The following is a 22,026-nucleotide window of genomic DNA, read 5'->3' on the forward strand; positions in this document are numbered from 1 at the left end:
GCTGGGATTACAGGTGTAAAACTCCCTGCCTATATTTTATTTTCTATTTGCTAGTGATACATAGAAATACAACTGGTTTTGCATCTTGATTTTGGATTCAGCATTCACCTCAACTTATTAATACTCATGATTTAACTGTAGAATCTTTATTTTCTACACACAGAAATCTCAGTGCAAAAATATGCAACCATATTATCTACACATGCCAGTTTTGCTTCCCTTCTTTCTAAACCTTACATCTTTTATTTGTAATTATTGGCTTACTTCATTGACAAGGCTATCCCACACAAAACTGAATAGAGTTGGTCATAATGGGCATTCCTGTCTTTTTCTTGATCTCAATAAGAAAGTTTTCAATGTTTTGCCATTAAATGTGATATTTGCTGTAAGTTTTTTTGCTAGATATCCTTAATCAAACTAATAAAATTCCTTCCATTTCTAGTTTCCTGTTTTTTTAATCACAAAAAGATGGTAAATTTTATCAAATGTTTTCTCACTGAGATAATTATATTAAGCAACACAGAATTAGGTTTCATTTTCTTATCCAGTCAGATCAACATTTTCATTTAACTGGAGTATTTAACACATAAGTACCGATATGTTTGCATTTAAATCTGCCACCTTGTTCTGAGCTATTTGTCTTGCTTATTCTATTTTTCTTTTTCTTCCTTTCCTTTTTAAAAATTTACTACACATTTTTTATTCCATTTTCCCCTTCTGTGCATCTAGTGGTTAACCTAGGAAATATGACATGTAAGAAGTGTGAATTTGAATGCATCTAAACAATATTATTTTGTTTGCTTTTGGTATTAATTTTAACCCTAAATATGCTTAGATTACAAATAGAACTACCACTCAAGGGGCCTGCCTGTAGCCCAAGGAGCACATGAATGAGCAGAGATGGGCAGTAGCAGGGGCCCACAACAGATCTGGAGCATCCCCCAGCCCAAGCTCAGGAAAGCAAACAAGCTTCGATGTTAGCATCACATTATAACATTAAGATTTTAATTTTTTTTATTTTTTATTATTTTTTTTATTTTTTACTTTTTTGAGATGGAGTCTCACTCTTCTTGTCCAGGCTAGAGTGCAGTGGCACAATCTCGGCTCACTGCAACCTCTGTCTCCCAGATTCAAGCAATTATCTTGCCTCAGCCTCCCAAGTAGCTGGGATTACAAGTGCCTGCCGCCATGCCCAACTAATTTTTGTATTTTTAGTAGAGACAGGGTTTCACCATGTTGGCCAGGCTGGTCTTGAACTCCTGATCTCAGGTGATCCGCCCGCCTCGGCGTCCCAAAATGCTGGGATTACAGGCATGAGCCACCGCGTCCAGCCTACGTTAAAGATTAGTTATAAACACACACAAAATAGGTTTTTATTCATACTAAAGGATCCAGAATGTGATCATATAGACTACATGATTTCCCAAAAATGACAAGTTGATTCCTTAAGCAACAAATTTCAATTGCATATTGAAGATCTTAAGCACTTTACAAAATCACGTTACCCACAATTTTCATTAACAGGACAGGTGCTCTGTGGTATAGCTGGAAGCAGGAAGGTAGGGGCGAGGGAAAGAATGAATTTCATTGCACAAGGTCTTCACAGCCCCTTTGCAAGGACTTACCAAAGTGCTAGAGTTGCATTTGAAATCAGCTCTGTCTGGCCTGAGCCAGGTTTTCTGTCTTGTGAGACTCGATACACACTGTTGCTCTGCCTGGTTCCCACCTGCTTCCCCCAACTAACCCAACATCACCTTGAAAACTCGGCTCTAGTACCCCTCATTTCCTCCAGGAAGCCCCTTGATCTTCAGCTCAGGTTCCATTCCAGGGCGTCACAGCACCCTGGCCACCTCTGTCTCGGCACTCACTATCCAGGGTAATAGCTTCTCTTTCCTGAGGGCAGGTCTTAACCTCCAGGTCCTCTCTACCTTGCAAAGTGGTGCTCGGTACACTTCTGCAGAAGGAATGCTTGCTCTGCAAGGTGAGAGACTTTGTTTTGTCCCCTGCATGTCCAAGTCCCTGCACAAAGTAGATGTTCAGTTAACCACCTGCCCAGTCAATGAGTACATGGAATGCCTGTGTTTTTTCTGCTATATACCTTGCCTCCTGGACTGAAGGTTAGGAGGGCTGGTTTGGAGCCTTGTCTCTGTCACTATCCACTGGTGAGTTGGTAAAAAGTTCCTTCTCTCTTCAGCTATCAGGCTCCTCACCTTAAAAATGAAAGCAGAGAAGTCTCTACAGTCTCTCAAATTTCACGATTTGTTTTCAGGCAGATTGATGTAGCAGCCAAGAGTTCTGGCACCTGGCCGACCAGGTTCAAATCCCAGCACCTCCACCTAGTAGCAGGTGATCTTGAACATGTTCCTTCACTTCTCTGCACCTCCATTTCCTCATCTGGATAAGAGGGATAAAAAATACTACCAAGCTCAAAGGACTGCTGTGAGGACTCCACAAATCAATCCCTGTAAGATGCTTACATGAGAGTGGCAGGCACATGCTGTGCATTCGGCATAGCTCTTAAGTGCCACCTGCATGCCAGGTAACCTAACTCTCCTGCTGGATATGGTCCAGGTTTCTTAAATGAACAGCAAAAATGCATGGAGCTTTCTTATGCAACTCCAAATCAGTCTCCCAGATCTGTCTTTCCCCTTTGTGTTCAGACCTCGTTCCAAAGCAAGTGTCTGCCATGGAGCCCACTGCTGGAGGCCATCACTCAGGAGCCTCAGTGTGCAGGGTCTAGTGAGACACCCCCCACTCCCAATACCACTGGGCACAGGCCTGGACAAGCAAGCAACAAACAATGTCCTCTGGTGCAACCAAAGAGCTGGTAAGTCCTCACCTAGAAGCTGGGGATCAGGATGGGGGTGAGTGGTTAGGAAATGGGGAAAAGCATTGGAAGGGGGAAGACCTGGAATGTGGCTTAAGAGGTATCAAGAGTAACCTCGGGTTAGATCCAGCCAGATGGACTCTAACATGTTGACGCCAGAAGGGGAGAGAGGGCTGGAGCTGGGACAGGGAGAGGCTGGTGGCAAAGAATGGTCATCATGCCAGTCCTGCAAGATGGATAAGACAAGGGTCTGCACAAGGCAGCTCAGCACAGGGCTGCTGTAGAAGATGCAAGCTGGAGAGTGCTGGACTGGGAGGCAGGAAACCTGAGTTCTGATCCTAGAACTTTATTTATTCATTTATGTAAGAGACAGGGTCTCACACTGTTGCCCAGGCTGGAGTGCAGTGGCCCAGTCATAGCTCACTGCACCCTCGAATGCCTGGCCTCAAGCAATCCTCCCATCTCAGCCCCTCGAGTAGCTGGGACTACAGGTATGTGCCACCACACCCGGCTAATTTTTTTCTGCTTTGGTGCAGGATCTTGAACTACTGGCCTTAAGCAATCCTCCTGCTTCAGCCTCCCCAAGCACTGGGATTACAGGCATGAAACACACTGGCCTTGATCCACTTCTCATTACTTAGATGTAACCACTTCCTCACAAGATGTAACCATTCCGTCACAATAGAATGACGCACGGTCTGTGTCTGAGGATGTTTTCATTTAATGGTAACCTAAACCAAACCTAAGACAATCCTACTCCAAGCCACGACATAAACAGCGCTGACACATGCTTTCAGTTCACAACATCACCAGCATTCGTATTTTCTTTTTTCTTTTTCTTTTTTTTTTTTTTTTTTGAGACAGAGTCTTGCTCTGTCGTCCAGGCTGGAGGGCAGTGGCACGATCTCGGCTCACTGCAACCTCCATCTCCCGGGTTTAAGCGATTCTCCTGCCTCAGCCTCCCAAGTAGCTGGGACTACAGGTACCTGCCACCATGCCTGGTTAATTTTTGCATTTTTAGTAGAGATGGGGTTTCACCATACTGGCCAGGCTGGTCTCGAACTCCTGACCTCGTGATCTGCCCGCCTCGGCCTCCCAAAGTGCTGGGATTACAGGTATGAGCCACCACGCCCGGCCACCATTCATATTTTCTTAACAGCTTACTTGATATCAAGACATGACTTTCATCGTCTTGTCCTGATAAGGAAAGAAGAGAAATACACATAGCAGGTAAAGAATGTGCCGGACCCAAATGAAGGCCAATCCCGTAACAAGAAAGCTCCAGAGCTCTTCACAGAAATTTGGGCGGATTAAGTAGTCACTTGGAACAGAGTAATGGGAGAATCAGAAGTATCTTGGCCAGGAGTAGAGATTTTGTTCCAGCAAAATAAAACTTTAGAATTAATATTTTAAGTGGAATGTTATTGATTATAGTTTTGTATTCAATCTGTTCACTTCCTTTGGTTTTATTGCTTATATGTAGCGTGAGCAAGTGCTATTTATACCAGGTTTGCATTTGTATGCATGTAAATAATAACATAATTTAACTCTCACTGGCTAGACTATTTTTTCCTTTAAGAAGAATGCATACTTGTTCAAGTTTGAGAAACGCCACACTAGGATTTCTGAAGGTCCTTCTAAGCACTGTTCCTTGCTACAGCTCTGCTGTAAACATGATGCCAGGCTCCCAAATCTCATCAGTCCTTCCATCATGCGCCACTGCACCTACGATAAAAATCCCAGCTCCTAAGCAGGGCCCTCTGTGTCCTGTGGGATCTGTCCTGCAGTCCCTCATCCCCACGTGAACCATCTCTCAGTCACTGCACACCCCCACGCTGTGCCCCGCCGCCACACCCCCGCCACACACACACACTGCTCGCCGCCCCTCAATCAGCTCCTCTCAGCGAAATCACTTCCTTGGAGACTCCTTCCCACACCCCACCAAACAAGAGCAGCCTCCCCCTTACAATCTCCCACCACATCCTGTACTGTCCTTCACAGGAATGTCGAGCTGAAACTATGTAATTATTAGTGAGATGATACAACCATGCCCACAAAGGCAAGGTCTAGGACTGTCCGGTCCTGTCCTGGACACAGTACTGGCACACAACCAGTACCTTCTGCCAGCCCTGACAATGGTCAACAGCCACTCCAACCCCTAACACACAGTCAGCTGCCCGCTGAAGTCTGAGATGAGAGAAACCTCTCTCAAAGTCCAGGACCAGTGTGTGAACTGAACAAGGCTCCAGGTGATCTTTAGAGCTACTTGCTCTGTGACTTTGGACAAGTTTCTTACCCTCTCTATGATTCTATAATTGTCTATAAAATGGGGATAATAGCACCTAACTGTAGCAAGCTGAATAATTATTTCCCCGAAAAGATGTCCCCATTCTAATCCCCAGAATCTTGTATGGCAAAAGGGACTGTGCAGATGATTAAATTAAGGATCTTGCTGTGGGGAGGTTATTCTGGATTACCTGGGTGGGCCCAATGTCATCACAGGGTCCTTATGAGAGGGAGGTAGTAGAACTGGTCAAAGAAGTCAAAGTGACAACAGATGCAGAACAGAATGACACACTTCAGAGCTGGAAGAAGGGGCCTCTGCAAGCTGGAGAAGGCAAGGAAATAAATTCTCCCTGGAGCCTCCAAAAGGAATGTAGCCCTGCAGACACCTCGATTTTAGGACTTCCAACCTCCAGAACCATAAGAGAACAAACTTGTGCTATTTTAAACCACCACATTTATTACGCAGTAACAGGAAACACAGGACCTGAAAATACGTTTTTGTGAGCATTAAATTTGTCGACGTGTGAACACTGAAAAGCATCTAGCACACAGTGAGCAATGAAATGTGTTAGCTGGGATGATTTTGACTTTGCTGTTCCTCACATAGATAGTTGGCAAAGTAATCTTTCTCTAAAACACACATCCCATCACAAACTCCCCTGTTTAGAATCTTTCAGAGCTCCCCACAGCACAAAATGGAAAACCCCCTCAGCGAGGCACACAGCTTCTTACCCAGTCCCTTCTTACCAAGTGGTGGAGGGCATCTTCCCATACCGCTCCCCCACAACCACCTACCTTGAATCACACAGAACTACATCTTGTCTATTGACTGTCTATGCCCCCTGCTCAAACAAGAATTCCATGAAGCTAAGAAGAGGCCACAGCACACAACGGCCATCAGTACCCATTTGTCTAGTAAATGAGTGATTTACACCCTGCATCAGGCTGACCACACCTGGCTCTCATTCTTCTCAGATCCATTTGGGACTAGACTACTCAGCCCCTGACATCATCCTGAGTGTCCACTGACTTGACACCATCATTCTTCTGCTAAAACCCCCAGCTGCTGTTCACAGCAAGGGTGAGCCACTGGCCTCCTGGATCCTCCTGCACGTCCCTCCTCATTCTAACTACCCTTAAATTCCCTCAGTGCCTAGAAAGTCAGGCTTTCCCACTTCTGGACCCTTCCAAATGCTGCTGCCTCTATCTGAAATACCCTCTTTCACCTGGCTAACACCTCCTCTTCCCTCGGGTCTCTGCTGGAAGCTCCTTGAGGCTGGAAATGGTCTATCTTGTCTCCTGCAGTATCCCTGGGACCTTGCAGTACCAGGCATCTGCTGGTGCATGGCTCTCTGCTCTTGAATCCTGGCTTGGCCTCAGCCTGGGGGCTCTGCCTGGGTGTTCTCAGCCCTGACCCCAGCATCTCCTGATCAGCACCTCGGCCAGCCAAATAGGGATCAGTCATGACCTGAACCATGATCCCTCCTTTACCTGGGCCCCAGAACCCTGGCTGGCCAGCACTTATTCCAGCTGTCCCAAATCAGGATCTGTCACTTCTGCCAGTGGAAACAGGAAAAACATTGACATGGACCCATGTTAAACAAAAAAGATGACAGGAGCAACAGGGTTACTCATTGAGACATGCGTACTGACAGCATCCCTACATTCCCCTTCAATTAAACTTTGTCAAATGCATTTGGAGCGGAACAGACTTCCGTATTTAAAAAGGTATTGCAAAAAAAGAAAGCAGGGCCACAGAGGGGGCCAGAAACCAGGCACAGGGGACTCGGGCAGCTCCTCCTCTCCAGTCCATGCAGCTTTGGGCCAGCTACCCAGTGTTCTCCCAATTGGGGCTCTGACTCATGCATTAGCAGGTGATGAAATAAATTCAATGTTTCACATTCTGGGTAATTTTTAAAAGTAACAGAGGCCAGGCGGAGTGGCTCACGCCTGTAATCCCAGTAGTTTGGGAGGCAGAGGAGGGCAGATCACTTGAGGCCAGGAGTTCCAGACCAGCCTGGCCAACATGGTGAAACCCTGCCTCTACTAGAAATTAAAAAAAAAAAAAAAAATTAGCCAGGCATGTTGGTACATGCCTGTAATCTCAGCTACTCGGGAGGCTGAGGCACCAGAATCGCTTGAACCCAGGAGGCGAAGGTTGCAGTAAGCTAAGAGCACGCCACTGCACTCTAACCTGGGCGACAGAGGTCTCAAAAAAAAAAAAAAAAAAAACAAAGGGAAGTAACAGAAAATATCAGAGTGCCATGAACATGTTCAGAAAACTTTTGTTTCAACTGATACATATGTTCTGGGTCACAAGAGAAAATGCATTGCTTCCTATGGGCTAAGATTAAACGTTTTGGAAAATGCTGAGTTAGGCTAACCCTTATCTTCTATTCATTTTTCCTTCCTATATCAAAGAATTCTCCATGTTAGTTTTGCCCTGTAAGTTGCTCCTGGGTTTATGTATAGTCACTAGAACTCTAGATATGGAGATGCTGCTTTATAAACCAGAATAGGCCAGCCAGGGTCAGAGACCTCTCACCCAGATAATACAAACCGCGGGATCAGCTTGGCAAGTAGGTGACTGGTTTGGGGGAAATCTTAAGACTCCACACCCCTGGCCAGGTCTGTGGCTCCTCCTCCACTTCTAAATTGAGTGTGCCAAGCTACAGGGCTCGTGGGCTGCACCCACATCCGTGCCGCTTAAAGGGACCTGGGCCACACCCGGCTGGCACAAGGGGTGCATGGCCTGGGCCCTTCAGAAGCAAGTGTCGCTGTCTTGGGAACATCATGTAACCTCATCTGTCACTTTCCGTTCGCATTCTCTTCTCCCAGCACGGGCCCCTGGGCCGACCTTGAAGACGCAGCCAGCCCTGGGAACCTGGGTCGGAGAGGTGGGGTCCTGCATGCTGGGAGCGAGACGCGGGCACACTGGGCTCTGGCAGGCAGGAGGGGCGGGAGCCGCAGAGCCAAGGGATTCCGGGTTCCAGACCCGGCTCGGCCGCCTCGTGCAAATCGCTGCTCTTACCCGAAAGTCGTGGGCAGTGTCCTTCACCGGCTGCACGCGGTGCCCCTGGTGTCGGGGGTCGGCCTGGCAGGAGCAGCACAGCAGCTCCTTGTCCTCGAGGCAGAAGAGGCTGAGCTGTCCGCGGTGCAGGCGGCAGACACGCGAGAAGCGGTAGCTGGTCCAGCGCGCGCCCTCGGCCTCCTCGCGCAGCAGCTTCTCCACCAGGTTGTTGAGGGTGTGGTTGGTGCGCAGGTCGGCGGGTGACGCGCGGTCTTTGCACACCGGGCAGGTGGGCGACACCTGCACCTCCCAGCAGCGGCTCACGCACCCGCGGCAGAAGTTGTGGCCGCAACGCAGAGTGACTGCGTCGCGGAAGGGGTCGTAGCAGACGGCGCAGAGCAACTCCTCCTTGAAGGAGCGGGAAGGCCCGGGGGACACGTCGGGGCTCCGCTCCATGGCACGAGCAGCCGGCTCGGGCGCCCGGAACTTTTGCTCCGGCCCCTCCCACCCGCCCGGCTGCCAACGCCTGCGACCCGAGTGCTGGGAATCGCCCAGTCCCTTCCCCTGGAACGCTGAGAGACAGCGGCGCTGGCCAATCGTGCGGGAGGGATGGCGAGGGGGGGAGGGGGCGCTCGGAGGAGCCCCACCCACTTCCGGTGTGCACGGGAAATCTTGGGAGAGCGGGGCGGGCCTTCTGCCCGCAGTTCCCGCCTCCTCAGGTCCGGGCGGGTCCCTGGCCGGGGTAGCACGGAGGGGTCTCCCAGGCGGCGTAGTAGGGCTTCCGTGTTACTGGAAACCTACTTCCGGCTGCAAATGGAAAAAGGAGCCTCTTCCTTAACCAATCCCCGGGAACCTCAGGCCCGCGGATGGGAGAAACCAGAGATGCCAACTTCCTGCTTCCGAAGTAGTGGCTGGGTCTTAAAGCACCGTGAGTGCAATCACCACTTAAGTTTGCAGCGCCTTTTTGAGGACCTATGCCACTCTTGCATTAGTCGTTTACTTATTTTGGCCAGTCTTCTTCTGGCCCGCCGCGGTAAGGAGAAACAAGAGAGGGGTGGCGGCAGAAGAGCTCCGAGAAAACCTGATTCTTGTCCTGTGGTTGAAAAAGTGAACAGGTCATCATGTTTCAAAGTCCATTTACTCATGAGTACAATGGCTGTAATAGCTCTGTTTCCATGAAGTGTGAGGATAAAGTGAAATAAATGTGGAAAGTGCTCATGACAACCACTGTTTTAATGGGCAAGTGCCCATTAAAACAGTGAAATTGAGGACTTCTGCAAAGTTTAGCTGAGATAACTAGAGTTCATGCTCAATTCTTGCCAGGTACAGTAGGCCTGGATGGTTCCTTCAAATCTTCATTCCTGCTTCAGTTTGATCACTTTACAGCCTCCAGATGCAGAATACTTTTCACACGATGCACTTTCATTCCTTTTCTATTGGGAGACAATTCACATGTGTCATGTTCCTGCATGTCTTGAGAGAGCAGAGGCACTGACTGCCTTTTTCCGACTATCTTTTCAAGGATGTTTCTGCATTGAATAGCCCTGGAAGACAGAATTCTTGTCTCTCCAAAGATCTGGCAGACTTATTCCCAATTATAAGAGATGTGAGTTTCCTAAACTTGGGGCCCCTCTCCTGTAATGCAACCTACTGTGGCCTTCATCACATAGTCTTGCAAGAATTAGGGCTCAGAAACTGGCCCAATGACAATACTGTGACTACTATTATTGCTGTTAGTATTATCCTTTGTCTCTGACCCAGGAGTTTCATCTTTTAGCAGTATTCATGAAATTTTGGCATGCAAACTTGTTAGTGTTGAAACTCAGAAAACAATACCCCAAAATGGCCTCAAAAGCAGAAATTTTTCTCTGCCCTCCTATCTCTCAGTCCCCCAAGGATAGCCATAGAAATTAGAATTCCTTTTCCCCAAGGCAGGTCATAGAAACCAGAACCCCTTTTTCCTAAAGCCAGTCTTGAAACCTTAAAAGATTACTCTTTCTCTCTGCCTTTCTGTGGAATAACTGGCCATAAAGAAATTATCTGACCTACCTTGTTTGACTGTAGGCCATAAGAGCCCGATTCCAGAGAGGGTCCTACCCCATACCTGTTAGGGGTAGCAGGTGTCTGAGTTAACAGCAGTGAATCTGTATGGGTCTGCAGCAACCTCAATTCTTGCCTCCTTAGAAGAAAGAATTAGACTGAGGGGCATGATATGGTTTGGCTGTGTCCCCACCCCAAATCTCATCTTGAATTGTAATCCCCATAATTCCCACGTGTCAAGGGAGAGACCAGGTGGAGGTAATTGAATCACAGGGGTGGTTTTCCCCCCATGCTGTTCTCCTGATAGTGAGTGAGTTCTCACGAGATCTGATGGTTTTATAAGTGTTTGGTAATTCCTCCTGTGTTCATTCTCCTTCCTGCAGCCTTGCAAAGGAGGTGTCTTGCTTCACCTTCACCTTCCACTGTGATTGTAAGTTTTCTGAGGCCTCGCCAGCCATGCGGAACTGTGAGTCAATTAAACCTCTTTCCTTTATAAATTACCCAGTCAGTCTAAGGCAGTTCTTTATAGCAATGTGAAAATGGACTAATACAGGGCATAAGGCAGAAAAAGCAACTGAGGCAAGTTTCAGAGCAAGAGTGGAAGTTTTTTAAAAAGTTTGGGACAGAAAAGAAAGTACACTTGGAAGAGACCCAAGCGGGCAACTTGAGGGACAAGTGTGGCATTTAACCCTGATCCTGGGACTTCATATGCTGGCCCACTTCTGCAGTCTTGCTGCCCTCTCCCTTCATTCTTCCCTCAGTGTGAGCTGCCCGAATGCACAGTGCCCTCCCTATGCTTGGGAGGTGAGCATGCACCATGTGCTTAGGAATTTGTACACATGCCCATCTGAGGCTTTCTTCCCTTTTCCAGTGGAATGCCCCCGGAAGGTCATACTCCACTATTTTGTCTCTTAATGTGCATGCCCAAGCTCACTCAACCAATTTCTGAAATTTTATTGGAAGCTGATTACCAATCTCAGGTGTTTTTCTCTGTTTGGGAAATTGCCTATGCCTGGCACCTGCTTTAATATCAATTAACATCAAGTAACACTTTAGTGACAGCTGTGGACCATCAGGGAATTGTCTCTCTCCCTCTCTCTGGCCCATCTGCCAAATTATCCATTTTAGAAAGGCAGTGTGATAACTGCGAAACCATCACCTGGCATTCTTGCTTGAGGGGATTGGGGAGGGTAGAGTCCTCTCCTGCCCTGCTCATGCCTGTCTAACTACCTGTAACATACCTGGAAGGAAGAAATGCATGTTCGTAGAGGCCAAGAAAAATCTAGACAGACAGGCCTAGGTTCCCCACTCAGTTTATTAACATTAGCTCATACCCTTTTGTTCAATCATATTTCTACACAGCTACTCATACTTTGCTGAACCTAAGCATGAAAATGAGCCATTTCCAGTCTATCTTTAGGTCTTCATTCTGAAGGCTCCCATGTCACATAAAACTATGATCAGGCCAGGCATGGCGGATCGGGCCAGGTGCCAGTGGTGGCTCACACCTGTAACCCCAGCACTTTGGGAGGTCGAAGAAGGCCTTGAGCTCACAAGTTCAAAACCAGCCTGGGCAACATAGCAAAACCCCGTCTCTACAAAAAATACAATGGGCGCGTGTGGTGGTGTGTACCTATAGCCTGAGGCAGGAAAATAGGGTCTGGAGGCAGGGAACATAAGGCCAATTCACACTTCAGCTGCGACAGCAAATATCCTCCCCATAGGGCGTAGGCCAAGTAAATAACTTTGTAACTTTACTTCATCCTCTCCATTTACATAGGGCGTACCCCAAGTAACCAATGGAGTCCTCCAGAGGGTATTTAAACCCCCAAAAGTTCTGTAATGGGGCCTTTGAGCCCCTATGCTCAGGCCGGTTCCCACACTGTGGAGTGTATCATTTTCCATAAAACCCTTCATGCCTTCCCTGCTTAGTTTGTGCGTTTTTTCCAATTCTTTGTTCAAGATGCCAATAACCTGGACACCCTCCACCGTTACTCTGGAGGCTGAGGTGGGAGAATCGCTTGAATCCGGGAGGTGGCAGTGAGTCGAGATTGTGCCAGTGCACTCCAGCCCAGGTGACAGAGCCAGACCCTGTCTCAAAAAAATAAATAAACTTCTATCCCTTTCCTCTTCTTAACCTTTTTGTCAGTGATTTGCAGTGAAACTTCAAGGGGCAAAGGAGACGTTTTCCCTTGGCCCACACATTAGCTTGCAAGTAGGGTAAAATCTCAGACCTTTAAAGTTCTTAACAATTTCCTTCCACACTTTTCCTCAGCATAGTCCTTTCCTCACAATGACAAGGGATGAATACCACTAACTCTAATTGCCTTCAGTGTTTCTTAAATGTGGTTCATGGTTCTCCTGCAATTACCTGGGGAGTTTTCTAAAAGCAGTTTCCTGGGCCCACTTTAATCTACTCATGTCTCTTGTGGAAAGTGAGGCCCAGGAATCTTCATTTTCACTTGCATGCTAGGTGATTCTGAGGTGCAAGAAAGTTTGAAAGCAATTATCCTAGATCTATTCACCCAACAAGTTGTTGGGTCTCCAGCTATGGTTGGTTAGTGGTTCAAAAATTAACCTTAGAGGCAATATCCAAAAAAGCCACAAGATGGGGCTAACAACGCTACACTCCAGATAGCCCTCTCCCCTCCCCCCAACGCAGAGACTCTTACGTCGTCTCATTCTCTTTCATTGTGTTCTCTTATCTATGTGTCCCAGTTGTGTTGTGAATCGATATGTGTTGCTGTCTATGTGTTTCATTCTGTTCTTACCTGATCTTCCTTATTTTGTTGGGTCTTTTTTTTCCCTCATATTCTGAATGGGGCCACAAATCGAAAACAAGAAGGAAGAGTAGAAATTGTATCTTTTAAAGTACAATACAAAGGTTAACATTAAACCAATAAGGCTCTTCAATCATTCTGGAAATCCAGAAAGGACTTAGTTCTAGTCCAAGCTCTACCACTACCCAGGGGCAGGACCTGGGGCATATTACTTCACTTCTCTAACTTGCTTTTCCTCCACTATAAAAGAAAAGATGGAACTAATTGCTCCAAGTTCTGACCAACTTAGATGCTCTGAAATTGTTTTATTCTTTGCATATGGTGGGGGGGTGGGTAAGGGTGACTAAGACTTAGCCAGAGACCAGGAAAGAGAAATCTTGGTGACTAGAACCAATCTGTCACCAATTTATATTTCTCCTTTCAATACAAAGGACCTTATTCAGAGGTCCTTATTGATGTTCAAGTCCTATGTATACTAGCTAATCTTCTGCAAGAGCTTACTCAAAAGTTCTCATAATCTCTAATTTCCTGCATCCCACCTCCCAAATGCCCTGCCAAGCACTGCCAGATTTCCAAACCCCTTGCCATCACCATGTAAATTTGTGTAAGGAATAACTTTTTAAATTGTTAAGAAAATAAATTCCCAGGTGCAGAGAGTAAAGGAGGAAATTGCCTTGTTTTTTTTTTTTTTTTCTGAAACAGTGAACTAGAAAGTGGCTACTGCAAATAAAGGCAGAGATTGTTAGATTATATAAAAAGGCAAGACTCAACTATATGCTGGCTATAAGGAACTTACTTTAAATGTAAGCATACAGATTGAACTAACAGGATGGAAGAAGATATACCACACTAATGCTTATAAAAAGAAAGCTGGTTTGACTATGTTAATATCAGACAAAGCAGATTTCAGATAACAAAATATTGGGATAAGGACAACAGTTGCTAAATAAAGTCAGCCGCAGGGCTGGCAGCAGCATCTTCAGAAACAGGCATCCTGGCACTGCAGACATAATCGACCTTGTTCATCAGAGTTACCAAGTAAATCTTTGAGGAAATCACTGTAGTCCGATGGACCTTTACTGAGGCCTAAACTACAGAAACAAGGAGGGTGGGAGCTCTCAGTTGATCTGAATAATGTAGGGAGAACTTCTGTGAGAAATAGTGTTTAATCCAAGTAACTAGGGAAACACTGAGGGTGGTAAACTGCCTGCCTCTGGGTCATATTTGACTGCAAACATCTTTTATTTGACCTATACTTTTTTCTGTCTGTATCATTTATGATCTTTTAAGCTACATATAGATAAAATGCAACATAAAATGATTTAAGCCATAAGGGGGTGTATTATCTCACATACCAGGAAATCTGGAGGCAAAAGGCATCCACTGTTGGTTATGTCAGTGACTTTAGATTCATCCTCTCTCTGGTCAGCCTCTGGCTTCCTTTTGGTTGGAAAATGACTGCAGCAACTCCAGCATCTTATCCTGATATGAACCAATGTCCAGAAATGAAATAAGGCCATTTCTCCCTGTATGTCTCATTTTCAGAGCTAAGAAACCTTTCTTAAAACCTTCCAGAATACTCCCTTGCATCTTATTGGCCAGAACTGGATCACATGTTCACTTCTAAATTCATCACTGGCAAGGGGAATAAGACCATCATGATTGATTTGAGCTAATCAGAATTTACCTGAATCATGTGATGAAGGTGATTACCTGAGATACATTAGGGACTCTGCTATTTATTATAAAAGGGAGAAAATTTTCCATTCGATAGGCAGTGACCTAGGCAATATTATGTCTTCCAATCCATGAACACAGGATGTCTTTTCCATTTCCTTATGCCTTCTATTATTTCTTTCACCAATGTTTTGTAGTTCTCATCATGCAGGACTTTTGCCTCCTTGGTTAAGTTTATTTCCAAGTATCTTATTTTTGCTGTCGTTGTAAATGGAATTGTTTTTTCTTAACTTCCTTTGCAGATAGTTCACTGTCTGCCTTTGCGTTTTGAAAAAAGGAGGATCTGGCTTCATTAAGCTTACTTTTCTGCATGGCAATAGACTTTTGAGCTGAATAGCAGCTGCTCCCTGTAGGAGGGACATTTGTTCTCCCATTTGCCACAGTTCCTATCCAGCCAGCTTCCCTCACGTTCCCTGCTCGGCCCCTGTAGGCATTTTGGCTTTCGACCTCTTGTTTAGATCATCCACATGAAGTTACACATTGCTGCAATTCATTATAAAGACGCTGGAGTGGTACAGGAATAGACAGCCAACTTGGCAACTGGACACAACACAAAGCTGATTTTCCATGTTCCTGAAATTTATATTGAAGCACTCAATTATTTTATTGGAAACATTTTGAATGGGAATATTTCAGAAATATATTTTGTGGTTTTTTTTCTCTAAAGCATGTAGAACGTAATATAAATCATACCTCATGATGCACCAAAACAGACAATAATACTCTACTGTGCTGGCTAATAAAGTAATAGGAGTTAATGAAGTATGCAGGGTTATTTGTCTCTGTCCTGTAAATGGCCACAGATGCTTGTGTTTTGAGGGCTCTTGCACATGCTAGGCATTTTTTTCCTGTCTAGAAGTTCTTCTTGTTCCTAACAATGCATTTGCCTGCAGCAATCTGCTTTCACTTCCTAGTTGATGTTTCCTGCACATGGTGGGCTGGGACCAGATCACCACGCTTGTTAAAATTATGGAATTCGACACTGGCAAGCAAGGTTTGGGCAGTCACTCAATGCTTCAGAGCTTATCCATGGGATGTCGGGGACCAGATGAGCCCACTCACAGATGGGGGTTAGGGGTTCAGAGCCAAGAAGACCAAAGTCATAGAGCTGATTCAGAGTCGGCAGGGCATCAGGGAAGTCTCCTTTTCCAGGCAGCCACTCTTTCTAGGAGCAGCCTGCAGGCCAGCCCTGCAGCGACCTGGGGAGTTATGGAAATCCTGAAGCGTGCCCAATAGCTGCGGAAACCATGTGTCCTCTGTGGCAACCATGTGTCCTCTGTGGCATTGAGGCTTTCTCTGCATGGTTTTGTTTGTTTGTTTTTGAGACAGAGTATTGCTCTATTGCCCAGGCTGGAGTATAGTGGCATGACCTCGGCTCACTGCAACCTCCGCCTCCAGGGTTCAAGCAATTCTTCTGCCTCAGCCTCCGGAGTAGCTGGAATTACAGGTATGCACCATCACGCCCAGCTAATTTTTGTATTTTTAGTAGACATGGGGTTTCACCATGTCGGCCAGGCTGGTCTCAAACTCCTGACCTGAAGTGATCTGCCCACCTCAGCCTCCCAAAGTGCTGGGATTACAGGCGTGAGCCACTGCGCCTGGCCTTGCGTGTTGTTCTTTAATGGAACAATTAAAAATGCTCTTCAGTGTTTTCCATCCTTCCAAAAATTGACCCAAATCAATTTTTCAATGGTTTAACTATGTCTTTATTTTTCCCAAAGAGATTCACATTGGATTATTTCCAGGAGCCCTTTTTTATCCTCTGTGGAAAGATCTTATTTTGTTCATTTTTTTTAACTTTTTCATTATGTGCAGTTTCAAATGCACTCAATATTTTAGAGAGAACAGTATAATTAACCCCCACATACCCATCATTCAGCTTGCATTATTATCAACTTTGCTATTTTCGTTTTATCTCTCCCCTCTACAGATTTTTTTTTTGATGGGGGAGGTGGAATATTTTAAAGCAACCTTTTTTTTTTTTTTCAGGAACCCGTTTTAAAAAGTTACAACAGGGTGGGGCATGGTGGCTCATGCCTGTAATCCCAGCACTTTGGGAGGCCAAGGCAGGAGGATCACGAGGTCAGGAGATCGAGACTGTCCGGGCTAACATGGTGAAACCCCGTCTCTACTAAAAATACAAAAAAAATTAGCCGGGCCCAGTGGCGGGCGCCTGTAGTCCCAGCTACTTGGGAGGCTGAGACAGGAGAATGGCATGAACCTGGGAGGTGGAGCTTGCAGTAAGCCAAGATTGCACCACTGCCCTCTAGCTTGGGTGACAGAGCAAGACTCTTGTCTCAAAAAAAAAAAAAAAAAAAAAAAAAAAAAATTACAACAGGACATAATATCCATTAATGGTCAGTTATGAGCTATAGCAATAGCAAGGAAATGCACATGTACTTCTAGTTTTTCTAACATCCCATAAGGTAAATTAATCCCATTTTATACATGAGAAAATTGAGGTTCTGCCTTAACTTATATCTATCTAAAAGAAAATAGGATAAATGGTGGTGTATTAGCTAGGATGCTCTGAAGAAAAGAAAAGCGCTGCATATTTCTCTGTACTCTTCTGTACCACCCAACAGTCACGTCTGATGCTGGATGTGCAGGAGTTTCTTCCCACCAACAACTGATTGCCAGTGAACACCAGCTGGTGAGACAGCCGGGTGGGAAGGGTCCCCAGAGAAACTCTAGCCAGCCTGTATACTGGGAGGAGTGCGCATTGGGGTGGAGCCACAGGAGTTCCTGCTGTTTGCAGTGGGGAGGAGCCTGGCCCCTCCTTTTCCTGGGTGGTACCTGCGATTCAAACGGTGAGGTAGGAAGCACATAGGGACTCTGGCTTTGTGAAGGGTCCCTGTTGCCATTTTTTTCCCTCTTCACCCAATAAAACCCTGCCTTACTCACCCTTCAAATTGTCTGTGAGCCTAATCTTTCATGGCCATGAGACAAGGACCCCGTCTTTAGCTAAACTAAGGAAAAGTCCCACAACACTGAGCGTCCCATAATTCAGCTCAATTCAGACACTATCTACCTGGAGATAGCATCAGATCCCACAGGCTAAGGGCTCAGTCCCACAGGACTGCCCCAACTCCCCACCCTGCCACCCCGCTCCAGCTTCAGATGCCAGTAGCAAGTCCCAGGTTGTGGCCTGTGCTTCCGACTGACTGGCTATACATCGGGGTTCCCATGACCCCTCCTTAGGTTTGATTAATCTGCTAGAGTGGCTCACAAAGCTCAGAGAAACACTTTTCTTTCTTTTGTCCTTTATTTAAAAAGATATTATGAAAGATACAGGTAAGCAGCCAAAGGGAAGAGATGCACAGGGTGAGGTCTGTGGGAAGGGGCATGGAGCTTCATGCCTTCCCTTAAAGTGCCACCCTTTGAGAACCTCTGCAACTTCAGCTCTGAACCATGTTCTTTTGGGTTTTTAGAAAGGCTTCTTTATGTAGGCATGACTGATTACAGTATTGGCCATGGGTGATCAACTCAACCTTCAGCCCCTTTCCTTCCCCAAGTTTTAGGGATAGCGCTGAAAGTTCAGCCTTCTCATCATACCTCAGTTTTTCTGATGACCAGCCCTCATCCTGAAGCTATCTAAGGGATCTAAGATACCTAAGCCACCAGGCATCTCATTGGCATACAAAAGGCTTTTTTTTTTTTTTTTTTTTTTTTTTTTTTTTTGAGACAGGGTGTTGCTCTGTTGCCCAAGCTAAATTCATCCAGTGGTGCAATCATAGCTCATTGCATCCTCAGTCTCCTGGGCTCAAGCAATCCTCGTGCGTCAGCCTCCCAAGCAGCTAAAACTACAGGTGCATACCACCATGCCCAGCTAATTTTTGTATTTTTTTGTACAGATGAAGTCTTGCCACGTTGGCCAGGCTGGCCTCGAACTCCTGGCCTCAAGCAATCCTCCCAGCTCAGCCTCCCAAAGTGTTTGGATTATAGGCATGAGCCACCATGCCTGGCCTCAAAAAAACATTCTTAACACTCCAGAAATTCCAAGGGTTTTAGAAGTTGTGTGCACGGTCAGAGACCAAATATATATTTCTTATTATGTCATAGTATCACCGATGCAGTTCAGGCTATGGTAACAGAAAGGCCAAAATGAAGTAACCCAAGCAACTTAAATTTCTTTCTCATGTAAAAGTTAAACTAGGTTCAGACTATGTCCAGGGTAAGCATGGTGGCTGGACGGCATTAGGTACCCGGATTCTTAACATCATAGACCGGATGGCTGCTCCAGGTTTCATTGTCAGGTGGAGGTGGAAAAGATAAAGTGGAAAATATTGGAGGATGTGCTCATTCCCTTGAGGGGCATGATTCTGGAGTTGTGTGCATAGCTTCTACTCTTCAACCATTGCGGAGAACTTAATCACATGGTCGCACCTGGTCACACATGCAAGGGAGACTGGGAAATGTAGCCTTCATTTTGGGCAGGCTGTGACCATCTGAAAGTCAGGGATTCCATTATTAAGGAAAGAAAAGAGAAAGTTCTTTTTAGGTTGAGGGCATGATTTTGAGTTCTATTCAAGCCATACTCAACTTATTTTGGCCTCAACTGTGGCCCACTTCGTAAACATAGTGATGTCTGGTTAAATTAGAGGTAGACATCCCTTGGTGATGAAGTACTTTTTTTAGTACTTGTACCCATAAGTTTTTCTTTGTCCCTTTTTTTTTTTTTAAATGGACTATCACTCTGTCGCCCCGGCTGGAGTGCAGTGGCATGATTATAGCTCACTGTAACCTCTGCCTCCCAGGTTCAAGCGATTCTCCTGCCTCAGCCCCACCAAGGAGCTGGGACTACAGGCATACACCACTATGCCCAGCTAGTTTTTGTATTTATCCATTTTTTTTTTAGAATACTTATAACCATACTGTTCTTTTAAAATAAAATTTATTCTACATAATAGTAAATTTACATGATGTAATTTAAATTCCATCATTTACAATGGAGAGATGCCAGTTACATAATGTCGCAGCCCTGCCAATGATGGGTTTTGCTCTTTACCACCTGGGAGCCTGTGAATAATTTATTTACCTTATCCAAGCTTCCTTTTCCTTTCCGCAAACCAGGAATAGGACTAGCAACTTCATAGACGGTTGTGAAGACAAGCTAGACGGCAGATGAAAGTTCTTGGCACAGAGTGAACACTTGATAAATTATATGGCAGGTATGTATGTACTGTCTCCCCATAAAGCTTACTTTAATTGCTATCATTTCTAAAAATTATAGCTATAGAATTTTTCATAGCATTTGTACACCTATCACTTAATTTGGGCTTCACAATACCCTGGGAAACAGGTAGAACAGATAATACTTATTTTTCTACTTTTCTAGATTAGGAAATAAAAGCTCAGAAAGATGGATTCGCATGTCCAAAGTCACAACCTCTTCCCTCTTGACTGGATCCTTCCTATGAGCATTGAAACCTGCTCTACTGGCTATCATCCTAAATGACAAATCAGTCCTCTTTCAACCCACGACCCCCTCCAATATCCCCTGGTCTCAATTGCCCTTGGCAGTCAAGCTTTCCAGGACTCATCAGCGGGTGCCGCCTCTGTGTCTTCACTTTCAGTTTACTTATCAGCCCACCCCACTTGACCTTTGGCTCTTCATTCATTTGCTCCTGGTAAGAGCTTCACTTGAAGTCCTCTGCTGTCTCTGACTCTTGCCTTAGACAAATTTATCCATTCTTGTGGTTTCAAATGCCATCCCAAAAGTTAACCACCAGCTCAACCACCTTTGTAATCTCCAGTTAGTGAAAAGATAAGAAAAGAGAACCTGAACCAGGATGGGTCAATAGGACAGGAAAGAAAACGAGGAATAGGAATAAAGTTTGTGGGACTCCCAGGACTTAGAGATTGGAGATTACATGGCTGCAGGGTAAGGAGGGAGAGGGAGAGTCAAAGGTGACTTCTCTTTTGTTGACATTCACAGGGAGGGCTGGAACGGGACTTGTTTGAAGAGCAATATGAGCCAGGGTTATAGACCTGAGTTTGGGGTAAGAGTGGAACATCCAAATGGAAGAGTCCAGCAGCTGAAAGGACATTTGTTCAAAGGCCTTTTTCATTACAGTTTTCTCCTTCTTCTGATCCAGGTACGCATCCCCCCAACACCCCCACAATTAGGGCCTCCCACATGGCACTTGGTCAGCTTGAGATACAGAAGTAGAAGGGAAATATTTTTCTTTTCTAACTGGGGTAGATCATTATTGCAACCTATGCCATATGGACAGCATCGCCATGGATAGTGTCTTTTAGGGATTTCCATGGAATTCGAGGGCTCCTGAGGCATTTCTGATGGGTTTTTTTTAAAGGCAGTAACAGGCAGAAATGCATGACCTTGTCACCTGAGTTGCTTGTACATGACACTGGACAGAACCTAGGGAGACCTGATGGCGGAGTTGGCCACCCCAGAGAGTTTCTCAATGTCTTTTTCATTTAAAAAGCTATGGGTTTATGATTCTGTGAGGTAGATTTGGGAGATTCTTTTTTTAAAGTGCTGAAGAATTCAACAACCTCTGAAAACTCACCTTTCCCAGAATTGGTCCCAGCAAGATAAGATTGTAGTTCATTTATGTGGCCACACAGGGGCAGCACACACAAACTCACCTTTTCTTAAACAGGTCTTGATTGTCTTTGCTTTTAGTTCCCACTGCCACCTCCTAGTACAGACTCTCAACAACTCACCCAGGTATCTAACTTTCGTGCCACTCAGCCTTCATCACTTCATTTCCAAGCGCAAGAATACAGAGGGGACACCCACTGCCAGATGCCCTCTGACCATGTCCTTGCCATGTAGTCAATTACCTGCCTCCTCATCCCCACACCTTCCCTGCTAACTTCAGTGTACCTCTGTCTGACTTGCCTCTCCCATCCCTGGCCAAGTTCTCCCACCTGACCACCTTCTGACCTGCTGACCGCTGTGTAGTCACCAAGATTACCTCCAAAACGCTGAGTGTTGGGAACGTGACAAATCTGTGAATAGCACAAATGGGAAGGGGTGGGGGGCTCCAGCTGTCAAGGCTGGCAGTGCCCATCAATGGGTTGTGAGCCCTATGCTGGGCAGGTGGGCCCTAGCTGCAGAGAGTCTGATCTTCATCGGACCCAGAGTGGCATCCAGCCAATAGCTATGGGTAGTCCACTAATTATACTTTGAGAAACATTGACTTCCTAGCTTTGTTAACTTATCTAAGTCTCCAGTTTCTTTTCAGAAATGGGAAGGAGTCAGTGCAATCTTGGAAACTGAGTGCTTCCTCAGCACAACTCCAGGGGGCGCCATTCTCAGAAAGTACATTGTGAATAGCATCCTCTAGAATTGTGCAACAGGGTAGCTCTGGGAATCA

At 45.7% G+C, this 22,026-nt stretch overlaps 2 protein-coding genes across 5 annotated transcripts in view; one reads left to right on the forward strand and one right to left on the reverse strand.

The window, feature by feature from the left end:
- The window catches only part of TRIM35 (tripartite motif containing 35), a 26,725-nt gene extending 17,817 nt beyond the window's left edge, over nt 1-8,908 (reverse strand). The window contains exon 1 of the mRNA XM_003830805.6: nt 8,145-8,908. Within this exon, the coding sequence (XP_003830853.1) occupies nt 8,145-8,579 (435 nt within the window). The 5' untranslated portion in view covers nt 8,580-8,908. The remainder of the gene's footprint in view (nt 1-8,144) is intronic.
- PTK2B (protein tyrosine kinase 2 beta) overlaps nt 8,864-22,026 on the forward strand; it is a 148,496-nt gene continuing 135,333 nt past the window's right edge. For 2 of the 4 annotated variants that reach the window (XM_008956236.7, XM_055116383.2), the window contains exons 1-5: nt 8,916-9,051; nt 9,646-9,729; nt 10,547-10,629; nt 19,754-19,851; nt 20,619-20,778. The gene's annotated coding sequence lies outside the window, so the exon portion shown is untranslated. Of the gene's footprint in view, nt 9,052-9,645; nt 9,730-10,546; nt 10,630-12,126; nt 12,239-19,753; nt 19,852-20,618; nt 20,779-22,026 lie in introns of all 4 variants that reach the window. The other 2 variants (XM_055116381.2, XM_055116382.2) reach the window with 2 other exon arrangements.

Source organism: Pan paniscus, chromosome 7 (genome assembly GCF_029289425.2).
Source record: "Pan paniscus chromosome 7, NHGRI_mPanPan1-v2.0_pri, whole genome shotgun sequence".
NCBI lineage: Eukaryota > Metazoa > Chordata > Mammalia > Primates > Hominidae > Pan > Pan paniscus.